Source organism: Amyelois transitella, chromosome 3, assembly GCF_032362555.1.
Source record: "Amyelois transitella isolate CPQ chromosome 3, ilAmyTran1.1, whole genome shotgun sequence".
Lineage (NCBI taxonomy): Eukaryota > Metazoa > Arthropoda > Insecta > Lepidoptera > Pyralidae > Amyelois > Amyelois transitella.
This window is the reverse complement of record NC_083506.1, coordinates 8,523,381-8,535,750: the sequence shown is the minus strand read 5'-3', so window position 1 is coordinate 8,535,750 and position 12,370 is coordinate 8,523,381. Positions and strand designations below refer to the sequence as shown.

Sequence of the window (12,370 nt, the reverse complement as noted above, 5' to 3'; positions counted from 1 at the left end):
AAAAAATAAATGGTTCACAATTGATTGTATCTATTCGCTTTTCGTTGATTTTATTTTAACCTACATTTTTAAAGTTTTCTAGCATATTGGTATAACAGGCGTAGTAGCAACAGCAGCTTTATATTCTATTATACACTACTATTTTTTATACACATCACGCCTTACCTTATGGATCATACATGCGGGTTAGACAAAGCCAGGTTAAGCTTATACAGGTGACTGAAGGAATTGTGATTTAGTGATAGGTAAGCCTATTAATGAATTTTGTTACTCAATAATATTTTTTGTTTTACAGAGTGAATACAGGTTTGCCGGCGGAGGGTACCCCCATACTAGCAGCGGTGGCAGTCGCAGTGGGGGGTTATGCTCGGCCGCGCTGGTTGGGGGCGCGCTGCTAGCGGCCGTGGCGGTATTGGCGGTCGCGGCGCTCGCCTTCTACATGGGGGCGCTAAGGCCGGATAACGGAGAACGTGAGTGAACTTTATTATTAATAGAGATTCGAGGTTGGAGAAGACTCTCACACTAGCAGCGACGCTGCGTTTCAGTGTTTTCGAGGTTATTGGCTCTCTTTGCCCCGTCAGTGATAAAGACGTGATTATATGTACGTAGCTATATACATTTTCAGTGTACAATAAGAAGGTATGTTGTACGAGTAGACAAACAGTCATAGGTAAGCCTACACAACTCGGTGGTTCAGAGACTTCAGACCTTTTTGGTCTCTATGTAGTGCAATCAGAAAAAGATGATGATGTTAATGCAATAATTGTGAGTCACTATTTCAATGTAAGGGACATGGGGGTATTCTGAAGAAGATTGTTTAAGGTACTATCAATAACTAACTGTTTATCATTTGTATGTTTTCATAAATTGGTAAATAATTTCAGCTATGATGGCCTTCGAGGGTACACTACGAGTAACCAGAGGTGACGTGTACGGCGGAGCGCCGGGCAGTCCGGCGTGGCGCGAGCGGGCGCGCCGCTACGGGACCGCTCTGCGACAGGTGTACGCCGCGCCATCACCACTGCGGCAGGCCTTTGCCGGGGCCATTGTCACTGGCTTCGGCGACAGAAGACTTGATGTACATTTCAAGTTATACCTGGATAGAAGAAAAATACCTAGGTACAATAACCTTAAACAACATGTCCAAACATTTTATTAAAAACTAGCTTTTGCGAGGGACTACGCGCCCTTAAGAATTAAAAAAGTAGCCTATGTTTCTTTTGAAGGTGTATTCTAACTCAGTGCCATTTTACATTAAAATCGTTAAAGAAGTTTTTGGGTTTATTCTTTACAAACAAAAATACCAAACTACGAAAACACGCATCTTTTCTCTATAGGTATACATATAATATTAGTATAAAAGTGAAGATAAAGCAGATAAATAATTCAATGTATTTATTTGTTTCAGTACTGTTTCAAATATTGAAGAAACTCTTAAGAACATTTTAATACAAGATATTTTATCAAAACACCCGGCATTCGGTCCAACAATAAAAGTAGATACATCTAGCATTGTGATAAAGCGAGATTTAGAGCACACTTATCATTCAGAATCATTTGTGAAAGAAGCCATGAATGAAAGCATGGCTACAAATTATCCAAAATCTCTCTCACCTCAAAATTCTAAGGAAAAACCAACTCAGACTAGGGTTGGAGTAGTTCGAAAAACAACCGTTAAACCTGGAAAGAAAGGTGATCTAGATGAACCTGAGATTGATACAGAAAATATTCCTGTAGTGCAAGGGTCTTTCCAAATTACCAAAACTGAAGCGGATATAACAGAAAATAAACAACAATCTAGTAGCTCTATACGACATGATGAAAAAACGAGTCATAGAGGAACTATTTCAAAAACAAGTACAACTACAAGAGTACCAAGTATGAAACAAACAACGACTAAAATAACCACAAAAAAGCCCTCTCCCACGACAATGAAATCTCGGCCCTTCACTGTTACTTCTTCGTTTAGTATGAAAACAAGAACAGAACCGGCACCAAAAAAAGATATTAGTACCAAAATTACACCCTCTACCTTGGATCCCGTATCAACTACAACTATGACTACAACAAATAATGTATCACAAATATTACTAGATCTATTAACAAATGAAAATCATGACAAAGATTTACCAAAAATTGATACTTTATTCACAGTCCCCCATGTGGACATAGATAATGAACCATGGCGCCCGATAACAAGACCATACTATGAAACAACAAGTATTCAAACTCCTCATCATGAGGAATCAAATGAACAAAACGCTGAAGACAGAATTGGGGTTGCTGAGGTTGTAGAAGATATATCGGCATTGGAAAGTATGTTAACTCCCATACCTCCCGTGAAGAATAGAGAGAAAACAACTCGCAAACCGATAGGACCTCATAGTGTAGATCCAAATTTAGCTGCCCATGTGTATGTACCCAGCCCGGTATATACAAGTTTTACTCTACCTACATATGCGCCACCACTTAAGAATATGGAAACATTAGGATCTGGGTATGTCAAACCCCACCCGATACCTGTTGATAAAATAAGTTCAGTTGTTGAAGTTTCATCAGATAATTTAAATGACGAAGATGATGGAAAGCCAGTTGAAAGACCACCAAAAGAGAAGACAACATCTGCCGTATTAAATGTTAACCTTGATCATTTAGATAATAATACAAAAGAAATTTCTATTGAAGGCGCATCAATATTAAAGAAGAATAATATAACCATTGCACCTAGTATAATTTCTACAAGTACATCTAGTGCAACAGATTCTATTGTAAGTATTAAAAATACAGAAAGTTCTAGCTACACCACTAGTCTTGGTATTACTTTAACAAGTACAAGCCATGCTTCTTATCCTACAAGTACAACGACCACAACAACAGTAAAACAAACGTCACCAAGTGACACATTACAGGGCAAAGATGGTGAAGATGAACTTCCGAATATTGAAATAGAAGAAAGTGATTACATCAAAAATCACAATAATAATGATTCAAAGCAACATGTTACAAGGCGTCCAAATAATAAAGTATCTATTATTCCCACAACTGCTTCACCTCACCACACTTGGGAACTAGTTAATACTTCTACTAACAAAAATGATACATTTAGTAAAACATCTCCAGAGAAATATTACAACGACACCTTACAAGCGATAATAACAAAAAATGATGTTGTTATATCAAATACAACGCCACGTTTTCCTAGTAAAATTTCCTTACTCCGAAATTTAACCGAAATTATAAAAAGGTATTCACCAAATACAACTGAAAAATCTGTAAAAGAATTAAACAATGAAGCAATTAATAACCAAGGCACTAATATAAAGGGAACAGGATCCGTTGAAGTTGTGCCTGATGAAACTTTACCAACTACGACGGCAGCCGTTATCACTCTTCTACCAGCAAAATCAAATTTGGGAGTTAATCGACCCTTAAGACCCAGACCAAAAATAAATATAGAATCCCAGACTTCAAAAGAAAACCTGCGTAGTTTTTTCCGTAATGACCCAGAAACACAAAAAATAATAAATGAATTAAGCACAGAACACTATGCGCAGATAATGAAAGTTTCACCAAGAGCAGATGACTCCCTTCCAAGTTCTACGATTAATGAAGAAAAAGTTACTGAGGAACGAATGGTTATTGCAACAGCTACAGAAAATTCAAAAGTTACTGATTCAACCGTATTTGTACCGAGCAATAACCGATTTCCTAAATCTAGCGACGATTTAAATGAATCGGACAATAATAGTGTCACATCAGAACTCGAAAGATTAAATAACGATTCATATGTGCCAAATGGTACATATAGAGTTTCTTATCATGTCACAGGGAGTGTTAGTACGAAACAAGCAAATAAAACTCAACACTTACCAGCTTATGAATTAGCCTTAGAACCTGATGTTGTTTTAGAAATACCACTTAATCAGTCAAGTAGCCTAACTATAGATAAATTAAAACAATTGGCGAATCTGGCTACAATATCAGATTCTAATAATAATACTCTATTTCGAGCTCCTGGTGGGGTCATTTCTACAAAAGCGATTCCTTCCAGTTATACTTTAAATCAAGCTGGATTTAAAATTCTAACAAAAACATACAATAAAGTTCATAACATAAAAGACGAAAATAGTCTAGACAAACCTGAAAATTTTTATAACAAACCGGTCAAGCCCCAAAAAGAAAATGGCGAAGAAAAGGATATCAAAGAAGGTATGAAAAAGTGAAATATTTATTTATTTTTAGTGTTTCTTTAATGTACAAATTATAGTGAGGTTATATTTTAAAAGAGAATAGAATACACTTTATCACTAAATTAAAGAACAACACAGATTTTAACATAAAAGACACGATTTTTATTTTTCATAATAAAAAGAAAAAAGCAAGAAATAAACTGTAAGTAGAATTAAAAGCCCTGATTAAACCTTTATTTACTTTTCTAGAGGAATGTCTGAACGAAACATCATTTCGATGCAACTCTGGTGCCTGTTTGCCATTAACGTCTCGCTGCAATCGACTTCTTGATTGTCCTGGAGGTGAAGACGAGCACGCTTGTACTTGTGCTGACTATCTGAGGGCTGAATTCTCCCAAGCTAAAATTTGCGATGGTATTGTGGACTGCTGGGACTATTCAGATGAAAATAAATGCGGTAAAATTCCATATAATTTTGCTTAACAATCTTACTTTAAAGTGTGACCTTAAATTTCAAACTTTCTTTCGTAATCATTACAGACTGGTGTCAAGAAGGCCAGTATGTTTGTTCCAATGCACAGCAGTGTATTGAAATGGCAAAGGTTTGTGACGGTACACCCGATTGCCCGCTTGGTGATGATGAAAAGAGCTGTGTAGCATTGGCCGAAGAATTAGAAGATAATGAGGTGATCCCTTATAATGAAGAAGGTAAATTTATTTATGAGTAGGTTAATGTGAAATGGAAACCTTTTAAACGCTAGTTTACGTACTCAGCAAAATTTATTCTTTTAGGATACGTCATGGTGCGGAAGAAAGGAGTTTGGGGTCGGCTCTGCGTGGAGAGTTTTGATGATGTGGTAACACAGGCCCACTCATCACTCAAATTACCTGATCTTGGCAAAGCCGTCTGCCGAGCTATGACATTTCAGTAAGACTAATAAAATTAGAAACGATTTAATAATAAAGTGTCTCCGAGCGAAGAATGAATATCTCTGCTTTCTGTACTTTTAATTCTTTGATTCAACCTTTCTTATTTTTGTAGATGCGAGATATCATATTTTACGAGTTACATCTTTTTATGGAATGGGAGCTATTAGGTATAGGATAGGCTGACCCGGAAAATATACCTAAGGTGACCGCCAACCATCGTACCAAATAAGCTATTTTTCGTATATTTTCATTGTAGCGATTCTCCATGGGCCCGAGAAGCCCGCGAGGGGCGCACAGCGAGCTCCGCTGGTTACTGGGAAGTGTGGCACAACACTGCGGCGCGCGCGTCCGACACCAGGCTGTCTTTCAGGAGGACCTCGTGCTCGCGACGCCGGGCTCTCCGCGTGCGCTGCACAGACCTCGACTGCGGAATCAGGCCGCATGCTGATGCACAGCAACCTAGGTGATTTATGTTAACTTTTGTTGATAGTTTTTATTGCTTTTTATTAAAATAATCGCCTTTGCTGTGTCTTATTAGACTGTTCCTGATATTATTTAGTTAAATTCAATACTTTTCTGTCCCTGTCCTCCAAATAAAACAAAAGCTGTAGACTTACAGTTTTTGTTCTAGAAATGTCGATTCAAAAAGCCAATGGCCACATTGAGCATGTGTAACGTTAGATCTGTAAGTGACGTGGGCCGTGTGCGATGGAGCAGGGTGGTGGGCGGCGGCGGCGCGGCAGCGGGTGCGTGGCCATGGCAGGCGGCGCTGTACCGCGACGGAGACTTCCAGTGCGGCGCTACCCTCGTCTCTGAACAATGGCTGCTCTCCGCCAGTCACTGTTTTTACCAGTAAGTCATTCTTCTTTATAGATTAATGTCAGTTTGTCACATCCACTTAGGGTGTTAATGTTAATAATGTTAAATAAAACATTTTTTTTTGTAAATTACCTCAAATTTATTACGCTCTATCTAAGCTTAGGTCGTGGGTCTGTCGGAGTCCTGAGTACAATAAAAGACAAAGGCCAAATTACTAATTTTTAGCGATGGGGTTTGACGAGTCATTTACAATACCACTTACAATGTCATCGTCTCACTTTAATAAAAGTTAATCCAGCGGCCTGGAAATGACACTTTGTATTATAGGTACTTACTGCATTTTGTATTATAGGTACTTTACTTATTATACAAAAATAATCACTTCCAGAGCAACAGAAGCTCATTGGGTAGCTCGGCTTGGCGCTCTTCGTCGCGGGGCATGGCCACGAGGGCCTTGGGAGCGAGTAGCGCGAGTTCGTCAAGTCATAATCCACCCACGCTACCAGCCGCGGGGTTTCCGCAACGACATCGCCCTGCTTAAAGTGGACCCGTTGTCACTGCACGCGAGACTGCGGCCAGCGTGTCTACCCCCACTCCGAAGCCAGCCTCCAGCAGGACATTACTGTACGGTCGTCGGCTGGGGACAGCTCTATGAACACGAGAGAGTTTTCCGTGAGTCAATAAAATTAAATTCCGAAGCTGCCGCAACGATATTGCGCTGCTCAGGGCAGACCCCACAGTTAGCCTCCAACAGGACATTACAGTACGTTTTTCGGCTTGGAAAGCGGCTATTGCGGTAGCAACAAAGTAACCTACGAGATGTACCAGCAAATAATATTGTTGCACGTAGAACACGTAGTACATACTCAGCGAGGTTACCTCTCACAATTTTACTTAGTATATAAGCTATTGATTAATCTTAAGAATTGCTTAATGCATAAAATAATTCTCATATTATTAACCGGTCTTTGTGGTTATATTTACCGTAGCCATAGCGGCAATTATTGAAATTTATTGACCATATGTTGTACTTACTGCTTTCGCTATTGTTAATATGTGTTTCACTTACAGCGGACACGTTGCAAGAAGTGGAATTGCCGGTGATATCGACAGCGGAATGCCGGCGTCGCACGCGCCTTCTGCCGCTATACCGAGTCACTGACGACATGTTCTGCGCAGGCTATGAGCGCGGCGGACGCGACGCCTGTCTCGGGGACTCTGGAGGACCGCTCATGTGCCAGGTAGGTAATTTGTAGATCATTTTCAGAGTCATCATTCAAGGGGAATCAATTTTTTTACTTTCAATTCCTTTTTTTTTAAAGTAATCCCATTTTCATATTTTTAAAATATTCTTATTTTTATTCAATGCATTATTCCTCAAAGTCCTCGTGTAGAAAAATCTGTTAGAGAGATCTAGAGCATAATTTATTTATTTTTTAATAACAGGAGTCTGGCAGATGGTACATTTATGGCGTGACAAGCAACGGGTACGGCTGCGCTCGCGCCAACCGACCCGGTGTCTACACCAAGGTGTCCAACTACATCGACTGGATCGACAGCGTAATCGCCACTTACACGCCTCCCCGCAACGAAACCATCACCAGTGCTGAATACACCTCCGACGAAGACTTCTACGCTGATCTAGAAGCAGCTGAAAACAAGAGAAATCTAAAAGAGTCCTCCATCAAATCGGATACCTGTAAAGGCTTCCGATGCCCGTTAGGTGAATGCCTACCCGCCTCGAGCAAATGTAACGGCTTTCTAGAATGTTCCGACGGCAGCGACGAGTGGCACTGCAGTAGACACACGCTCAACTCCAGCATCAACGAACCAGATTAATAATAGAAAATAATTAAATTACCTGTAAGCCAGTACTTAGGTCATAGAATATTTTTCTGAATTCGACTGATACCTTTAAGTAGATTTAAGATAATTGACTCTCAATGGAATCATACATTATAAATGTGAATCATATCAGTTCAGCCTCCAGACTTTTGCCATAGCTGAAGAAAATGAGGGCTTTGTTTGTATATATAGCTATATTTATGCCCAATCGTTGATTTTACCACTACATATTTACAGCTAAAATTATTTATTGAAGTTCATGGGTGGCCTTTTCCGTTTGAGTAGTAATAGTATCAGAATCAAATGGACGACGTAACCCATGTTTAAAAGAAATAAAAAATAACATGTTCTTGAGTGTTTTCTTCATAAAATTAGCCCTACCTACGTGTTTAATGTAAGGAGATACCTGCTTTAGCATGTATGTTTATCTTTCTATAACATTATTTTTATTTTACGATTAGAGATTTTGGGCATGATATGGCAAGACTTTGGTTAAAAATATAAAAGAATAGATTATTCTTAAAAATGATTTTAATTAGACAAATAAATTAACAAAATGCAATCTTGTAGGTAATACAATATTATATTTATATTCTTCCAAATTAGGAGAGTAGTTATGATTAATATAAATTATTACAATTCTTATGCACGACTTCACAATATAAATATGTAATTATCTGAATAAAATTAAATTATTATACTGATCCATCCATAATACTTTCCATAAAAGATAAAAAGTAGTTCTTAAAATAAATAATATTTGGAAAAATAAAATAAATGAGAGAATATTAATGTGAATGTTACACTTACAGAATAAGCATTAAAAAGAATAGCCTTCATACAAAACGGGGTTTTAGAATCACTTAGTCACAAAATAGCGATAGTCAAGAATGCAAACCTTAAAATTAAATCAGACAGTCACACGCCTTACATCTATTTATAAATCTTAACTTATCCTGTACCAGATGGTACTCCAAGCTATCTTCATATACGAATAATGTCAAAATTAAAACCTCGAGACAAGCGTAAGGAACATCTTCAAATTATACATGAAGGCCAGTAAATACAAGTTATATTGTAATCTCTACTCGTTTAAGATTAATAACTTTAATAATACTACAATGAGTGAAATGAGCAAGAAATTAAGATATTTAAATGATTATCAATAATATTACAGCCCGAGAACGAGTGCCGATGGGATTTACTGATGAATTATAATTTGTGCTCTAACGTTTTCGAGACGAGACTTACAAAGTGAACTAATATTGAACTAGACCGTGCAAAATATTTTCATTAATTAATTAAAGAACGCCGGTCTCGTCTCTGATTTGTTATTACAGTTATCTAAAACACGCGTCTTCTTCTGTCGAGGACAGACCACTTACGTTTATCTAAATGTATGTAATTCCTGAAACACCGTTCAATTCCATACTTGGGTTGTATTATCATATGGTGCCGGAATATGATGACAATATGAGATATATGCAGTTAAATTATTGCAAGCGAAATAAAACTTATGAGCTGGTTTTACAATCATATCCAACAGCCATAGGTTCTTTTAACACAATGTAATGACCATTAAATCTTTACATATTATCATAAAGCAATTAAAAAAGTAAGTATAAAAATTAAAGGGGACGCAAACAGTGGCCTGCGATCAACAGACGAGCTCCCGGGCGCGGCGGGCTCCTTAGCCCTTGTTCTCGATGGGGGAAGTGACCAAGCCTTTCGCGCCCTTGCTCAAGGTCGTCTTAAACTGCTCCGGTACTGGGTGCTCCGTCTGTTGGCAATATAGGGATGTTTAGGAAAGAAGTATCTTGTCAGAACAAATTGGAAGAAACTAACAATATGTTAGTTTGCTGGCTGACACCAGAGTTGGAAGCTTGATGGTCAGAAGTCGGTAAGCATATTTAGCGAATTTCATTTCAAAACAAAATATTTTCTTCTTTGTTGCTCCCATTTGGCTAAACCTAAACGTTCGTCAGAAATATTAACATAGATTTACTGCACCTGGTTATTCATAGAAGTGCATTAATGAAGTGAAATTATAAATGATTTCTAATTAAATATCTTTTGAGAGAAGAGAATCCTCGATTTCTTTCTATTTTCCCTAGAAAATAGAATTTCCCAATACAATTAAATGACTTACGTAGTCGCCGTTGCCATTAGGCACAAGGACGTTCATCTCTGAAGACTTGGAGCTGACGATCTCCACCTCCAGCGACTCCGGCGACAGGTAGATCTGGCAGCCGTCCGTCTTGTCAATCGATATGGTCGGCACCTTGCCCAGTACCTGGTGAATTTAGATAATGAATGATGATGACAAAAAATACTGAGTGCAATATAAATAAATAAACTAATAAAACACTAGCGCCCCGCCACGGCTTCACTCGGCATATTATTTTATGATCCCTTATTTCCCTTGCTAATATTATAATTGTGAAAGTCTGTCTGTCTCCTCCGCTTGCACGCTTCCGCCGGACCGATTCGAATGAAATTTGGTATGCATATAGTTGAAATTCGCGTTCTAACATGGATACTTTCTTTTTATCAAAAATTAACCTCTAAAAAACTAAAATGGTAGGTGAAAGTTTGTATGAAATCAATAATGCTACACGTGCGAAGCTGGGGCGGGTCGCCCGGTCGGTCGCTAGTAGCCTGTAACACCCGAAGATAATTTTTGCAACAGTGAAATAATTTTTATGATCAGTTCTGGATTTGCGCTGATTAGCCCTAAGCCCTTACAAACAAACAAGACGACGTATGTATGTATACATATAGCATGTTATTCAGCTGGCTGCTCTGCGTCTAAACACCGTTACACGAACTTCTTTTAGAACTTAGAAGTATAAAGTACCAAGATTCAAAGATAGAATATATCAAATTCAACTTTGTCTTGAAAAAGTCAAACGAGTGAAATGCTCAAATGTCCGATGTCAGTATATTTATTTTAAAGATTTTCCGAAATTTATTATTTACCACATTTAAATGCGTAGTGAAAAACGCTGTCTGGCATACAATAGCCATTATTAAATGTATACTCTAATAGGAATAGTGACCTCTATATTGTTAGCGTTTCGATTGAGAAAACTCATGATTACTGAGAGTGTCGCCAAGGATGCGGTTCCGAGTAAAGAACAGATAGCCAACGGGGGCGCAGGGATTCACCATTATTGGGAATTGATGAAAAATCAGTTTATAATACCTGCGGGGCACACATGTATTGGATACTGTTATGGCTTGTATCTGAGGTTTTCGTTTTTCAACTTGGTACGTAATGTTTCGCTTCTATTATAAAATATTTTACCAATTCAGTAAGTACATGGAAAAGACGCACTAGATTTCAACAGAAGTGGCAGAAAGAGTAAGATTTTTCTCAATGATAATTTAAATATGATTCACTGTGAAATAATATAAAAACAGTAGGTACCTAAAGGTATTTGTTTAAGAAAGGTATAGAATTAGTAGATATAGTTTCAGTCGTAAAGATGGTTAGATTTATATTTCCACGCAGGAATAAATATCATATATTAGTCCTTCTGAAATGTTAGTTGAAGCAACATATTATTATGTGTGACATACCTATTTAATTCAGTGCTGATTCTGTTTCTGTAACCCTTTTGCAAATGAATTTTAAAATGTAAAGCAAAGTTGTCGAGTACTTGAAGCGTGAAACCTCATTTGATGTCGGCACGAAAGAGAAATGTTCTCGCTTATTTAATGTTAATATTTTTTCAAGGGTGTTTCGTCGTCAAATTAAGATGTTAAATGATTTTTAGGATTGGGTATTGTTAGCCGTTTTCTGTTTATTCAATTATATTTTTACTCAAATTGTATAAAACCCATGAAATTTGTAAAAAAAAAAGGTAAATCCATACTTCCATACAGGTACTGATAGCATAAAGTGAATATTGTTTTTTTTTTTTTGTAACGAAGAACACGACTTTTTTTGTAAAATTCCACGGAAACAAAGTCTCGGAGTATGATGTAATATAAATTTACATATAATACTAAAAACGTAAGTTTGGTCAACACTTCTGACCAAATTTTCATGAAACTTAACAGAGACATAGACATCTTGTACGCTCCGCAATATGCTTAAGCCAGTAATTTTTATTACGACTTTAAGAATACAATGAAAGAGTAGAATATTTTTTGACCTTTTTCTTTTGTAGGTTATTTTCATTCTTAAATATGTGCCAACCGGTATTTATATGTACAAATTTATAAAAAGAATTTATGTGACATCACGAGACAGAATAAAGCAGAAGCAAATGGAATTGGAGGATATACAGTTACAGGTTAATAATATAAGTTACATTCATTTTAAACTTGAACGCGAACCAACGATACACTTTACTTAGTTTGAAAAGTATGAGATATTTAATTATTGCTAATTGAATGGATTGAGTTTTATGTTTACTATTCTGAATACAAGTGTCAATAAATATATCGTATTAGCCCTACATATGTACCATAGCATGCATACGATCGAATTTCTACGGGTTATAAACGTGAATGAATATAAAGTATTTGCAGTCAGTGTATCGATTGAGAATTGTCTATTAACTTAAATAAAATATGAGC

At 37.2% G+C, this 12,370-nt stretch overlaps 2 protein-coding genes across 4 annotated transcripts in view; one reads left to right on the top strand and one right to left on the bottom strand.

Annotated features, from left to right (window-relative positions):
* LOC106137797 (mucin-2) overlaps positions 1-8,059 on the top strand; it is a 44,413-nt gene extending 36,354 nt beyond the window's left edge. The window contains exons 3-13 of the mRNA XM_060952442.1: positions 296-470; positions 885-1,119; positions 1,409-4,209; positions 4,440-4,646; positions 4,730-4,897; positions 4,982-5,117; positions 5,376-5,582; positions 5,837-5,971; positions 6,327-6,610; positions 7,010-7,179; positions 7,385-8,059. Coding sequence (XP_060808425.1) covers positions 296-470; positions 885-1,119; positions 1,409-4,209; positions 4,440-4,646; positions 4,730-4,897; positions 4,982-5,117; positions 5,376-5,582; positions 5,837-5,971; positions 6,327-6,610; positions 7,010-7,179; positions 7,385-7,777 — 4,911 coding nt within the window. The 3' untranslated portion in view covers positions 7,778-8,059. The remainder of the gene's footprint in view (positions 1-295; positions 471-884; positions 1,120-1,408; positions 4,210-4,439; positions 4,647-4,729; positions 4,898-4,981; positions 5,118-5,375; positions 5,583-5,836; positions 5,972-6,326; positions 6,611-7,009; positions 7,180-7,384) is intronic.
* A 237-nt stretch (positions 8,060-8,296) lies between these two features.
* The window catches only part of LOC106137809 (adenylyl cyclase-associated protein 2), a 39,617-nt gene continuing 35,543 nt past the window's right edge, over positions 8,297-12,370 (bottom strand). For all 3 annotated transcript variants that reach the window (XM_060951928.1, XM_013338720.2, XM_013338719.2), the window contains exons 8-9: positions 9,933-10,076; positions 8,297-9,563 (exon numbers count right to left, since the gene is read on the bottom strand). In XM_060951928.1, coding sequence (XP_060807911.1) covers positions 9,474-9,563; positions 9,933-10,076 — 234 coding nt within the window. In that variant the 3' untranslated portion in view covers positions 8,297-9,473. The remainder of the gene's footprint in view (positions 9,564-9,932; positions 10,077-12,370) is intronic.